Genomic DNA, 14,572 nt, shown 5'->3' with positions numbered 1-14,572 from the left:
ACCCAAAAGGGCGCTGGCGGGTGGGGGGCGTAAACAGTGGAGGGCGAAGAAACGGGGGCCTTACAGTTCGCGGTGGGGAGGGGGATTCAGTCCGGTGGAGAGACAGCGGGAGGCTCCCCAGAGATGGGGGTTAGAGACAGATGCAACAGGTGTGCTCAGTCCATCAAGCAGAACTGGGGCTCCGAGGTGCGCTCCAAGCCAAGGGGGCACAGATGGGGGCTCCCAGGCAGCGCCCCGTCCTGGGGGAGAGGGGCCCGAGCCACTCCGCCGGGCTGGAAGGGCTCACAGGTAGCGCTCCAGCCCCGGCGCGTAGCCCGGCGGCCGCAGGTAGGCCTCCCCCGGGCCGAGCGGGCCGAGCGCGGCCGCCGGCCCTGCCAGGGCCAGCAGCGGCTCTGCGGGCAACGGTCCGGGGCCAGGACGCGTCGGGGGCAGCCCCAGGCGGTCGGGCGGCGGCGAGTAGAGAGGCGGGGAGGCGGCTGCCGCGCAGGGCGGGAAGGCGGCGTCGGGCGCAGCGCAGCAGGGCGGCTCGGGGGCGCCCAGCCCCGCCAGCTCGGGCGGCAGGCTCACCAGGCTGTCGACGCTGAAGAGGCGCGCGGGCGGCGTGGAGCCCGGAGCGGCGGGAGGAGGCGGCGCGAGCAGCGCGGGGCCGGGCGCGTAGGGCGCGTAGGGGAAGGGCGGCGGGCCGGCGGCGGGGGCGGGCGGCGCGGCAGGGAGCGCGGGCATCTCGGCGCGCTTGAACCGCTTGCGGCGCCGCAGGAAGCTGCCGTTGTCGAACATGTCGGCAGCCGCCGGGTCGAGCGTCCAGTAGTTGCCCTTGCCCGGGTTGCCCGGCTCCCGGGGCACCTTGACGAAGCAGTCGTTGAGCGTGAGGTTGTGGCGGATGCTGTTCTGCCACTTGCGCGGGCTGTCGCGGTAGAAGGCGAAGCGCTCGGTGATGAAACGGTAGATGGCGGCCAGCGTGAGGCGGCGGCCCGGGGCGTGAGCCAGCGCCATGGCGATAAGCGCGATGTACGAGTAGGGCGGCTTCCCTCGCTGCAAGGGCCGGCGGCGGCGGCGGCCCGGGCCCGGCGCTGGCGCAGGTTCCGGCTCCCCGCGGCCCGCGGCCGCCTCCTCGGGCTCCGGCCCGGGCTCGGCTCCGGCAAGCGGCGACGGCGGCGGCCCCGACGGCGCGACCGAGGGCGGGGCCGGGAAGCCCGAGAAAGCAGCGGGCGGCTCCATGTCGCTGCGCCCAGGCATGAGAATGCGGCGGCCTGCCCGAGCTCTCGGAGAGAGCTGGGGCCGCTGACCCTCCTTATATGGACACGGCCCCCTCCCCCTGTGCCCCAAACCAGGGGCGAGGGCTCGGACCTTCTCCTCTGGCCAGCGCCTCCCCTCTAATTTGCCTTCCCAATCCTCTTACGATGCTGACAATTCTCCCCCATTCCCATCCCCACCCCCCAACATTTCACCCCTCCCTTGGTCTCGTCCCTTTGGGTCAGTCAGCCCCAGACCCAGCCTCATCCCTTCCTCATCTCCGTGGGGTCAGTCCCTGGCCCTGGCCCCGGCCCCATCCCACCAGATTCCGTCAGCCCCCTTTCCTTTCTGCTCCTCCCTCAACCTCCACCCCTTTGGCTCAATGCCAATCACAAATCCACCCATTCAGAGCACTCTCTGGGCCCCCTCCCCATTATGCTTCTCCCAGCCAACTCCTGTCCCCTCCATCCTTCTTCTCTCCTAGTCCCCTCTCGGTCCCTCCAACCCCAGCTGGGGCAGAGATGAGAGCCACCCAGGGCCTGCCGCCTTGCTAGCCCTCAGCATCCTGCTACTGTGCTGGTCGGGGAGATGCCAGGCCCACCCTGGGACATTAGGCAATGGAGAAAGGTAGGGTGAGGGAAGGGGAGAGGAGGAGGCCGGCTTGTCTCAGGGGAGGATGTTTCCTGGCTCCAGGGTCAGCATCTCCGATCTCTGCTATCTCCCCCACAATCTTGTCCCATCCAGGCCAGCATCCTTTGAAAAAACAAAATCGTGAAAAGTGGTCCAGCTAGCAGATTTGGGAACTGGAGGACTGACGGCTTTAAATCAAGAGCCCCCTGGAAAATCTATAACTTGGAGTTGCCTTCTGGCTGCCTCTTCTCCATGCACTTTCTCTTCTAGAAAGAGGGCTCCCTTTCTCACACACTCATGTCATGCACACTGGGAAGATGCACAAAACACAGCCTGCACAGCCCAGAGTTCCAAGGAGCAGTTACTGGGTCAGAGAGTGACCCCCAAGTGCTTCCACAGACTGGAGGTCTGAGAGAGCTGCTTACTGGCCCAGAAATGCCAGACTCGCATCTCATTGGGGAAGCCGGGGTGGTCTTAGTCTTTATTAAAACCCGGCTCTAGGAAATACCAGCACACACCACACGGTTCAGAAGAGACGCAACCCTGAGCCTATTTCAGGAAACTTTTCCAAAGTGACAGGAAAGCCAGACCTGGCTTGGAGGGAACTAAAGGATGAAAGAGTCTTGTCTTAAAGAGACTTGTCTGTCTTAGAGGTAGGCAAGTTCAAGGGAACAGGGCTGGGAGTAGGTAAGGCAACTGAAGTGGCCCAGATTTAAGGGGCCTCTCACTCTTGGGGTGGTGCAAGTGCAGGGTCGGCATTTGAGAGCCAGTGCCTCCTTAAATTTGGGGCCCTAGGTGCCTCACCCCAGTTCTGGCCCTGATGTGGAGTGCCCCTGGGTACAGATGATCAAAACTAGCTATAGCAGCCAGAGGGCCTATGACTTCAAATTCCAAACTTGAAGCTCCAGGACTCCGCTCTCCCAGCTCCAATCTCAGCTGATAATACACCAGCCACCATCACAGAGCACTGTGTATGTGGTAAACACTTACGCACATTAGCTCACTTAAACGTGAACATCTTGAGAAGTAGGTACTATTAATACCCCTGGTTTGCAGATAAGGAAACGAAGGCTTTGAGAGGTTAAGAGACTTGTCTAACCTCACGCAGCTAGTAGGTGGCAAATGGGATTAAACCCAGAGTTCAGTGCCCTGGCACCAAGACTAGGAACACCGTAGCTTAAAGCCGAGACTGTAGAAATAATTTACTCTGGAGGCCTTCCAGCTCTCACGACTTCAGCTGCAAAGTTGATGCCTAGCCACTCTGCTGACCTCCAGGTCAGCATGTCCAAGTGTGCATTGGGCATGATGCTCAACCTCGTGCACCCCCGACCCCATCCTCCTCCCCGTCCTGCGTTTCAAATCTCAGCCAGTGGACCCCTTGCCCCTCACCACCCAGATCAGAAATATGGACACCATCTCGGGCTCCTACCTCCCCCATCACTCCCCACGTCCAAGCGATCTGCAAGTGCTGTCAGTTCCACATGAATCCAAATCCGTCCTTCCTTCAGTTCTCTTGGCCTCATTAGCCCACATCATTCATTGAGCACTTCTGTGCCAGGCCCTTTGCCAGTGCTCAGGGGAGACAGAGGTGAAGAGACTCACAATCTGGTGGAGAGATGGACACACAAACAATTACAACTCGGAGAGAGGTAGGCAGAGGGGGCTGTAGAAGCAGAGAGGAAGGAGAAGATGACACTCCGAGATCTAGAGACAACCCCTCCCCCCGCCCCGCCACACTCAAAACAGTGAAGAGTCAGCCTGGCTTATACACAAACAGACCTGACCTCAGTACCCTCTCCACCTTGCATGCTACTGCCTGACACAGGCCTTAGGAGCATAAGATGGTACAGTCGCAATGAACAGCTCACCAAAGAGGAAGGCAAGACAAGCAGCGGCAGCAGCAGGGAACCTGGCTCCAAGAGCCGAGTGACCTGGGCTGCCGATTGCTCATTTGAGCCTCAGTTTCCTCACCTGCCAAAGAGGAACAATAATGGACACTCTCAGCATTGTTATGAGGTTCAAATGAGATCGTGTATGAAAGGGCCTGGCCCACATTGGCAACTGGTAATAGGAGATTTCCTTTCTACTACTCATCTGGCACGTCTGGTATTAAACCAGGAAGGGAAGGAGAGAGGCAGAGCCAGAGAAGTGCTTTCAGAGCCTGCATATTTTCAACCAGGTGCAGCAGAACCCTGCAGCTAGACTCGCACAGAACCAGAGCCACCATCTTTCTCACCTTCCCTTAGGGCTGAAGCTCCCCTCCAGATGCCTCTCCCACAGCCTCCTGGGGTAGGGGGCGGGTTGTGGAGAATGGCTCTTATTACCTCCCCTGGCAGACTGCAATTTTCTTACACTTTAGATTTTCCTGTCCATGTGTAGAGACTGGGACATAGTATATGTTCAATAAATGATACTGAATGTGTGGTTGGCTGTGCTACTCTTGGGAAGGGTGGGGGCAGGGAGCTGGGCCAAAGGGGTGAGAACCCAGACTTTTCCAGTTCTCTGTGTCTGCCTGGCCCCCTCCATTGGGCCTGCTTCCCGGAGCCAAGCAGGCCGGTGTCAGGGAGTGGCCCAAGGGCTAATCCTTGTTTTCAGCGTGGCTGGGCCCTCTTTTCACAGGCCCTGGGCCGGACGGGATGCGGCTGAGCATCCGGGCATAAGATGGCCAGTGAAGGCGGCCCCTTTCTCATGGGCCTGGATTCCAGGCGGCCCAGCGTCTGAGTGGAGCCCCTGGGGCGGGAGGAACACAGTGGCTGGGCTGGGCAGGCCTTTGTCTGACCACGTTGGGTGGATATTCAGGCTGGCAGGAGGGATTAATGGCCAGGGATTGGCCCTGGGGCCGGCCTTCCCACTGCCCTTTGGAGGCCAAAGGCCCAGGTCAGGGCACACAGTGTTGATGGCTCCCTAGATAGGAGTGGAAATTCCCACCCTGTCCAAAGCTGTTAGCATCAGCCCCCAAGGCTCCCTGCCCCCAGCCCCACCTCTACAGAGGCACCGTGAGCCAAGATGGGCTTCGAGGCAAGGAGCAGAGGGTGGGGGACCGAGCTTCCAGCCACTCCGCCTGGGAGAGAGGGCTGAGGCTGAAAGGCATTTCAGGTCCTTGCCCCAAGATTCACAGCCACTGTAGGAGGGCCCCCGACTGCCCCTCCAGAGCTCTGGAGAGAAAGAACTATGTTAACCCAATGAGGGTTCAAGGGACCGGCCTGAGCTGTCACCAGACCCCGTAAGGCTTCCTAGAAAGTTTCCCCCAGTTTGAGACCACTCAAGAGCCATTTATTTCTAAAGCAGCCCCTAGTAGCAGCCACAGAACCCACAGCCCAGAGGCTTCAGGAGGGGCTCGGGAACTCTCAGAGACACCCTCACCTCAACCCCCGCCGCCCAGGGATCCCAAGGGCTGCTGCAGGACCTCCTCTCTCTTCCAAGTCCAGAGCTGTCCAAGATGGTGCTCCTTCCTCAGAAGCCTGGGGCAGGGACTTCCCTGGTGGTCCAGTGGTTAAGAACCTGCCTTTCAATGCACGGGACGCAGGTTCGACCCCTCGTCGGGGAACTAAGATCCCACATGCCGTGGGGCAGCTAAGCCCGTGCGCTCTAGAGCCCGCGTGCTGTAACTACTGAGTCCGCGCACCACAACTAGAGAGAAGCCCGCGTGCCCCAACGAAGAGCCCTTGCACCACAACGAAAGATCCTGCGAGCAGCAGCTAAGACCTGACGCAGCTAAATAAATAAATAAATATTAAATTAAAAAAAAAAGAGGAAGCCTGGGGCAGACAGTTGCAGCCTGGCGAGGGGGCATATTGGGTGCCCATTTTGGTGTGGTCTTTTCTAACCAGGCTTCTCCTGAACTAGGGATGAAAGCAGCAGCCCCAGCCTTACCCACAGAGCCTGACCCCTGCAGTGCTCTCTGGGCTGAGGGGCCTGCGCCAGCCTCGGGAACGAGAACAAGGGCAGGCCTGACTCTGGAGACAGCATCAGAGAAGAAGCCAGGAGGAGGATGCTCCTCCTGGTGCCTCTTCATACCTCAGGCACTTCCATTCAGCAAGTCCCGAGGATCTGTGTCCAGGCTGCCCTGGGTCCTGAGTCAGTGATGAATCAGACTGTCCTCTCCCTTCACTGTGTGGTCAGTGTGTGATGCGGGCAGAGCAGGGACTGCAGGGACACAGAAAAGGGAGCCCACCCAGCCTGGCAAAGCCAGAAGGCTTCCTGGAGGGGGTAGAACTCCAGTTGCAGGGGTTGGGGGGCGAGCAGGCCCAAGCTGGATGAAGGCTCATTCTCTGTGCCCCATCTCATCTCATCACTGCACTTACCTTACTGACTCTCCATGTGTCTGTCTCCCACACTAGACTCTGTATACTTCGAGGGAAGGTACCATGTCTCACTCATATTTGGATCCCTAGCACTTAGTATAGTGCCTGGCACAAGCTGATGGTGGATAAATGTGAATCAGATGGCTGGCAGGACGGCTGGCTACCAGGACAAGAAAACCTCAGGTGCAAAGGTCTAAAGGCAAGGGGATATAGTCCATTCTGGGAAGCGCAAGGCTTTCAGTATTTTTCTACTAAAAGTTCGATGAGCTAATATGTGTAAAGTTCTTAGGACACTGCCTGGAACATATCAATACTGTGTGGAGCTATTGTAGCTGTTGTTGTTTTTCTTGTTACTATTATAGTTCACTGTGGCTAGCGTAGAGTGTCAGGGGACTGAGACCAAGAAGGTAGATGGAATCAGATTGTAGATGACTTATTTGCCAGGCTAAGAAGATTACTTCTTTCTAGAGACAACAGGAAGCCTTTGAAAAGTTTTCAGCAGGGGAGTGACAAGATCAGATTCCTTGTTTAGATCAGTGTGACAGCAGAGAGACAGGAGAGCAAAGAGGCTGGAGGCTAAGAGACCAGATGGGAGGCTGAGCACACGATGCCATGTGAACCGAGGCTCTGCTTCTGCGAAAGCACCAGACCCTTCACACCCATTCACTTCAGACCAGGGCAGAGGGAGGGCCTCCAGCATCCATCTCAGATGGTACCTTAAACCTCAACTCTGTCACACATCCAGGAACGGGCCATCACCCTCTACTCCTTTCTCTCCCTCTCTGACCACCTCCACTCACCAAGACCTGTTGGTTCTCAGAAGTTTCTCTCAGTTGTTGTCTCTTCTCTCGTCCCTCTGTCTCAGTTCTTGTTCAGGCCAGTGTCAGTTCTCACACTGCCGACTGCGGTAGCCTCCTGGCTGGGACCCCTACCTCCCACTCCGGTTCCTTCTCTCCTCAGCAGCTGGAGCAATGCCTCATCGGTTAAACACGTGCAGTGGCTCCCCATCAGCTCAGAAGTCAGCTGAATCCTTAACACGGCTGGCAGGGGCCGCACGACCTGACCCACCCGAGGCCCCACCGCCTCCTTTCTCCCCGGTCCCCCTGCACCCTGTTTCCCCCTCAGCACACACACGTTCTCTACAGAGCCATTTTCAGCAAAGTGCGAGGTCCTGTCCCACTCGGAGCCTTTGCTAATTGAAGTGAGCAAACCCGCTTTGCCAGCTTTGGGTACAAAGGCAGTCTCATTTACTTTTCCAGCCAGCCCCTCGATCTCCTAAGACTTTCATTAACGGGAAGGCCCACCTTTCCCTCTGAAGGATTCCACCTAACCTGCCTGATGGACTCCGCCTTGTCCTTTGAGAACCACTCACAGAAGATAATCATTTTATCTTCCGGAAAACATTTCCCCATTTCTCCTTTGGCAGGCAAAAGGCCCACCCGCGCCTCTGGCCTGACTGAGCCTTAAGCACGTGCTCTGCGTTTGCTGTCCTCTGTGCCCAGTTCATCCCTGGACCCTGTGCCAGGCTGCAGAGGTGTACAGCTCAGTAAGCATTGTTGAGTGACTGACTGACTACCTTGCTGAATGAATGAATGAACGAACGAACGAACGAACAAACAAATGACCACAAGTGTCTGGAAAGGGAAAAGATCCCTGTGCCTGATTTCCAGCTAGGAATCTGCCTCCTGCCCTTGCTGCCTCTCTGCTCAGCTCCGTGGCCCTGGGCTGAGACCCCCAACGCAGTCATTGCCTCTGCAAGGTCCAGACTCGGTTCATGCTCAGACGCAGACAATGTTGGTGCAGCCCTGAGCGTGTAATTCCAGCTGCTCCTAAACCACACACCTGGCATCTGAAGCATGTTCCATGTCATTTGGGACTGTCAGCGTTCTGCCATCCACCTCACCTGTACCCTAGGCAATCTCAGGGCTCTCGGGCCTCCCTGCTTCTCATTTCCAGGGTAGCTGAGAGAGAGAGCGGTGCTGTCAGCCAGGCCGGCTGAGCCAAGGGAGTCGGGCTGGAGAAGAGTGAGTTAGAATCCACCACTCATTCGCTGTGTGATCCTGAGCAAGTTGCACAGCTCCTGTGGTCCATGTTAGACACATGAACCCAGGGCCTGGAGAACTCTGAGAGGACCTGGGCCACTGATTCCCAACCTACAGGCCCTTTAGCTAAAGCACGTCATCTGGAAACCACGTGGCACCCTGTGCTGTCTGTAAAGAGGACGCACAATGTATCTCACACACAGGTATGAATGCTTTGCAAATGTCGAAGCTGCTGTGACTGAGAAATACCCTCAGTGAAAAGCTTTGTGGTCATTTTAATTTTTCATCCATTGGTGGATATTAGAAGCACAACTACTATCATATGGAGTAGCTGAGAGGTATTTTTTAATCCCCATTCATTTTTTTTTTAAGCTCTTTTTGATGTGGACTATTTTTAAAGTCTTTTTTTTTTTTTGGCTGCACTGGTTCTTTGTTGCTGCACGAGGACTTTTCTCCAGCTGCGGCGAGCAGGGACTGCTCTTCGTTGCAGTGCGCGGGTTTCTTGTTGCAGTGGCTTCTCTTGTTGCGGAGCACGGGCTCTAGGCGCACCAGCTTCAGTACTTGTGGTGCACGGGCTTAGTTGCTCCTTGGCATCTGGGATCTTCTGGGACCAGGGCTCGAACCCATGTCCCCTGCATTGGCAGGCGGATTCTTAACCACTGTGCCACTAGGGAAGTCCCTTAATCCCCATTCTTAAACTACCACTTTAGTCCAATATACCTTCTTCACAGTTTTGGATATTGAGGTCCAGGAAGGGGAGAGACTTGCCTAAAGTCTCAAAGCAAGTCAGTGCAAAGCCAGAAATGGAGGCTAGGACTCTGTCCCCCAACTCCTCCTTCTCTGCACTTATTCAACGGTATTTACTAGTACCTGCCTGTGGCTGACTCTATGCTGGGCACCAGGGAGCCATTGATGGAGAACCACAGTCCTATCCTGAGGGGCTGACATTATCTGTCAGGGAGAGAAGACACTGAACAAAGACTTTATCCTAACTCCTCAGAGAAGCCATGGGAGGACTGGAATCAGGAAGTGATATGATAAGATTGCTGTTGTCTAGTAATCACTGCATTTGCAATGTGGATGATAGACCAGAAGGGTTTTATCATTTAGGATGTTTTGGGCTTCAAGTACAGAAAATCTCAACTCAAAGTGATTTAGGCTGAAGGGAAATATGCTTTCTCCCTAACAAGAAGGTCAGAGGCAGGATACAGTTAGGGCTCTGGCTCCCCTTTTCTGTGATTCTCTTGGCTCTGTGGTCCCTCATGGGTTGGCTTCATCTTCAGGCTGGCAACAGATAATTACAGCACCCAGAACTACAACACTGAGTTCCAAGTATCCAGAAGAAGAGAGGTTGTCTCCTTCTCTGCCTATTTCTTAGGAGAAAAAAGCTCCCCTCCCCCTCCCCCAATGTCTCCTCAGCTCTCATTGGCTAGAGTTGGATCACTTCCCCACTCCTAAACCAATCATTGGCAAGGAGGAATGAATTACAGTTTTGACTAGGACAAATCAGAACCTACATACTCCCAGGAATGGGTCACTTTCACATGAAGTGGGTTGCTGTGTGTTAAACAAAACAGGTTCCCTTAAGAAGGAGGAAGGGACAAAGTCTGCTATAAAGAGAGAAGCGAGGAGTCTGGAAGCCCAGCCTGGAGTCCACTGAACAGGGCAGCTTCTATAGAGCACTCGCCTCTCTGCCTCGGGTGTCTGCCTCCCTACGTGGCTCTCAGCTCCTTGAACGCAAGGCCTGGGACCCAACCTCTTGTGGATCCAAGCACTGGAGTCACCAGAGAGGAAGAGGAGTGGTTAGAAAAGCCAGTGTATTCCCACAGTAGCAGGCACAGGCTAACATTGAGAAGTGTCCCCGAGCAGGGGCCAGAGAAGAACACCCTGTGAAGGATCCCCTGGCTGGGTGAGCCGGGGCAATCATCTTGACCTCCCTGAGCCTCAGTTTTACCTTTAGAGACCTGGGAGAGGATGTTCTCGCTCTCTAGCCACATTCACATCCCACAGAGTCTTCCTTCTCTGTCACCTTGGATGAGCCTCAGGGTGGGGGATGAATGGGAGGGGTTAAGAAGAGGGAGAAGTGGGAGACGGGCAGGTAGAAAGACTAGAACTGGAGTGCTGGAGCTGGCTCCGACCCGCTGGTGAGAGTAGCGCATCTCCTCCCAGCCCTGCTTTCAGTGACATGTCGGTAGTTTGAAATCAGTCACGGTGGGCGGTTTTATACCAGAAATTGACAAATGCTATAAATCAGAAGCTACTCCTCTCTACTCCGTGCCCCTTCCCCCCAATCCAGCTGTTAAACATTCACCAGCCCACCACTTGGCAAAGCACCAGTGATTAAAATAATAAAGCTCAGACAAGACCGAGACTCTCCTTTGTGGCTGTCAGAGGGCTCCAGGGAGGGAGGCCCTAGAGGGCAGGGCCCCGGGGGAGGGGGAGGAGCAGGCATTGACCTGTCCTCGCTCTGGGACCCCTTAGCTCACACTCCTGGAACCCTGTGTCTGTGTCCAGCACTAGGCCAGAGCCTTACAGAACATCCCTAACACAGCAGCTCTGCGAGCCAGACCTGACCGCTCCCCGCCCCCCTCCGTTTTATTCTGAGTTCTAATACTTAGTTCATATTATTTGATTCAGTAATTCCCCTGCTAGGAATTCACCTTGAGGGACGTGCTCAACGATGCATGTTCATTCAGGGGTGGTCATCACTGTGTTATTTATAATAGGGGAAAAATTGAACCTAATGTCCTGCAGTAGGTTTGCTCTGTTCCTTGAAACATTGGGCAAACGTTGAAAGTAGAACATTTTTGAGGACTTTTTAAGGACATGAGGAAATATTTTTGATATAATGTTAGATATAAAAAACAGCATACAAAAGTCACACAGTAGGGCTTCCCTGGTGGCACAGTGGTTGAGAGTCCGCCTGCCGATGCAGGGGACACGGGTTCGTGCCCCAGTCCAGGAAGATCCCACATGCCGCGGAGCGGCTGGGCGCGTGAGCCATGGCCGCTGAGCCTGCGCGTCTGGAGCCTGTGCTCCGCAACGGGAGAGGCCGCAACAGTGAGAGGCCCGCGTACCGCAAAAAAAACCCCAGAACAGTCACACAGTATGGTATCAATGTTTACGTATGTATACATACATAGAAAAAGAATGGGAAGAAAGTACACCACAATATCAACAGTTTTATCTCTAGGTGATAGATTGGGGTCATTTTTCTTTTTTTTTTAGGAATTAAAACTATAAACATTACTCACCAAGTTTTGCTCTTGAGATATATGCACTTTGCTGTGTTTATATGTGCTAATACCTCAAAGTTTTTAAAATTTATACATTTGATACACCAGAAACCAAGAGCAGTTGACAAGGTAGAAGAGAAATGGTGCGGTTATAAAACAGGAGTGAGAGGAAGACACTACCAGGGATTGAACCCGGGCCCTCAGCAGTGAAAGCGCAGAGTCCTAACCACGGGACCGCCGCGGAATTCCTCCGTTTGCATCTCTTGAATTGAAATCATAGGAGTGTATCACAAAGACGGGTTGATTACATATTTAAAAAATAGATAATAAGCATGCATGAGTTCTTTAACAAGAGAAAAAAATGTTAATTTCCAAAACCATCCCCAGTTTACAGATGAGGGTATGGAGGTTCACAGAGGTGGGGCAACTGCCTAGAGTCACCCAGCCGGGAGATAGTTCCAAGCCCAGGGCTCGTCCAGTGGCAGCCATCGCTGAGTGTTTCTGGGGCTTCAAGTGTGCAAATTACTGCTTCCCTATAGACTCATTACTCATTATAGATGCAGAAGCTGAAAATGCTCAAGTTTAGAGCTCACCTCCCTCAGCCCAGCGTCATCTAGAGCGCTGGCTCCCAGCTTCGCGCCTGGCACCCTTCTTCCCCCACCACGCCAGGCAGGCAGGAAGGCACAGCCTCCACAGCAGTCTGTAAGGCAGAGATCCCCTAGGCTGCCCCTATGAGGCCCAGGAGGGCAATCACTTTCCCCACCCCAGCCCACCATATGTCTCCCTAAGGACTAGAATCCAAGGAAAATTCCGGAACCTCAGGCAGGAAGAAGGAAGGGCTCTTCCAGAGACAAGCGGCAGCATCTGGAACAGCTTCTGCTTCGGAGCAGGCGTGCAGTCATTAGCAGGGCTTTGGCATGTTTGGGGGCAATAACTGCATATTTTCTCCAGGGTGCATCATTAACCGCTTTTGCTCAGAATGTAATGAGTGTGTTTCCTATGAGGTGGGGATGTTTACACTCCTCCCGGGCCTTCCTGGGCTGCTCTTCTGTCATCTGCTTGGCCTTAGGCTCCAGGCCTTCCTATTTTTAGATGGATCCAACAGCCTTAGGACCAGCCGCTGAATGCAACTGTGAGCGTGGATTTCGTGATGGGACCAAGGACCCATGGGGCAGCCTACTAGGGGAAGCATCATTCATTCCAGGGCTTTACTGTGGTCAGAAGTCACTTCTTTTCATCCCTGTTTAAAGACTCCACCCTGGGGATTTTCCAAGCTTTAAAAAATGGAGTTTTTTCTTGTTTTCCCAGAAGTTACATGGGTAGAAAATACAAAGAAGGTCACCTCCTGTGTCCCCTCCCCTCCGGCCCCAGGCAGCTACTTTCTCTCATTCTCTTTTGGGCCCTTACAAAGGCAGGTTCTTCTGCCTGGAATACTCTTCCTCCTCTCTCCGCGCCCACCCCTGTCTGAAAAACTCAGCTCCTGCCACCTCCTCCAGGAAGACTTACAAATGAGGATATGTCTCCTTCTCTGACATCCCCACAGTTTTTGTGCTTCCCTCTGTCACAGCCGTTACCACACTCAGTCCTGAATGGTTGCTTAACTCCCTCCCCTGCCTAACTCTGAGTCTTGAGAACCGGGGATGGGAATTATTCCTTTACCAAGAGTCTCAGTGTCCACCATAGGGCCGGAGACAGAACAGATGCACAAGGGATGCTGACTGACTAATTGATGGAAAGAATAAATTAATGAACCTAGTAATAGAGCATCAGAGATAAAGGGGGAAGGATGCAGCCCCATTATTTTATAGATAAGGATACTGAGGCTTAGAAAGGGAAGGGAGAAGGTATTATCAGGAGCCGTTGGTTCATGGCAAGGATGTAACTGGATTTAGTGAGGTCTGGAACCAAGTACTCAAACATCCTCTTCATGTCAGCATCACTTTTCCAGACCACTTTCTCCACAAGGTTGGGGACCTGGCTGTTGGCAAGCTTCCTGCTCTCACAGTTCTGCAAACAGAGACAAAAGGGCAGCAGTTGGAAAAAAGCCCCCGAGAAGCACTTTGAATGATCCAATTTGGGACCCATGCTCACTCCTTGCAAATCACTATCAGAGGATGGCAGCCCCCAACTAAAGGAGGAGCAATTCTCCCAAACACATGAGGGCATCACAGCCATGACCCTTGGGGGAAATCACTGTGAGCAAGGCAGCCACCCCAATTTAAATCTACGAGAGTCACTAGCATTTCTTGAGCATTTCTGTACCCAACGCTTGTTAGATATGTTCATGCTCACTCTTACAATAACGCTGTGAGGTAGATATCATTATCCCGTTTCATAAATGAGAAAACTGAGATCCAAAAAGGGTAATTGGCCCAAAGTCCAAGAGAGTTAGGGAGCCCAAAAGAACACTTAGACCCACCATCCTCTGTGTACAAATGAAGAAACTGCAACCCCAAGAGGAGGGTAGGGACTTGCCTGAAGTCGCAGAGTAGGTCAGTAGGATAGTCTGGAACTGAAATTCATGAGCACATAGTCACATTACATCAGTGGATATGTAACAGGCACCTTTGGGGTACCTGCTCTGCTCATGACAATTCCTTTCTCTTAGAACAGACCACTCACCAACCCCCAGGACTGTGAGGAATGACTCCCAGAGGGGTAGCCTGGCAGCCGTGTTAGCACCATGTGACCCCATTCCCCTCCCAAAGCTGATTGGCCTAGAGTGGGACACCTGCTCCAATTGGTCCAATCACCCTCTCTTGAAAATGTGGAGATTCTTTCCACATGGCTGGATATGATGGGTGCTGTGAACTGTCATGTTTTCCCCCATCTGATCAGAAGGGCAGAGAAGGCCAGTCTGGGAAAAGAAAAGAGCAAAGGGGCAGAGATAGAGGTGGGGAGAACCAACCCCCTGGGGTCTTGAGCTAGGTCAAGTCCTTTCCTGCGTTAGGTCACTTGAGACTCTTAAGTCCCTTGTAATCAATCTCCCTTTCTTTGTTTAGACAGTGGATTTCTTTTTTTAATTAATTTTTATTGGAGTGTAGTTGATTTACAATGTTGTGTTAGTTTCTGCTGTACAGCAAAGTGAATCAGTTATACATATGCATATATTAAACAGACTCTAGTG

At 53.8% G+C, this 14,572-nt stretch overlaps 2 protein-coding genes across 4 annotated transcripts in view; one reads left to right on the top strand and one right to left on the bottom strand.

Annotated features, from left to right (window-relative positions):
- Window positions 1-14,572, top strand: part of STIL (STIL centriolar assembly protein) — a 143,659-nt gene that overhangs the window by 15,563 nt on the left and 113,524 nt on the right. The gene's annotated exons all lie outside the window — the stretch shown is intronic.
- FOXE3 (forkhead box E3) lies at window positions 210-1,236 on the bottom strand (the record flags this gene model as incomplete). The annotated part of the gene is made up of 1 exon (XM_079914799.1): window positions 210-1,236. One exon carries the CDS (start codon window positions 1,234-1,236, stop codon window positions 283-285), a length of 954 nt encoding a protein of 317 aa, XP_079770925.1. The 3' UTR covers window positions 210-282.

The sequence above is a fragment of the Stenella coeruleoalba genome (genome assembly GCF_951394435.1).
Source record: "Stenella coeruleoalba genome assembly, chromosome: 1".
Classification (NCBI taxonomy): domain Eukaryota; kingdom Metazoa; phylum Chordata; class Mammalia; order Artiodactyla; family Delphinidae; genus Stenella; species Stenella coeruleoalba.
Note: the sequence above shows the minus strand (reverse complement) of the source record. Positions and strands in the feature narration are given on the sequence as shown.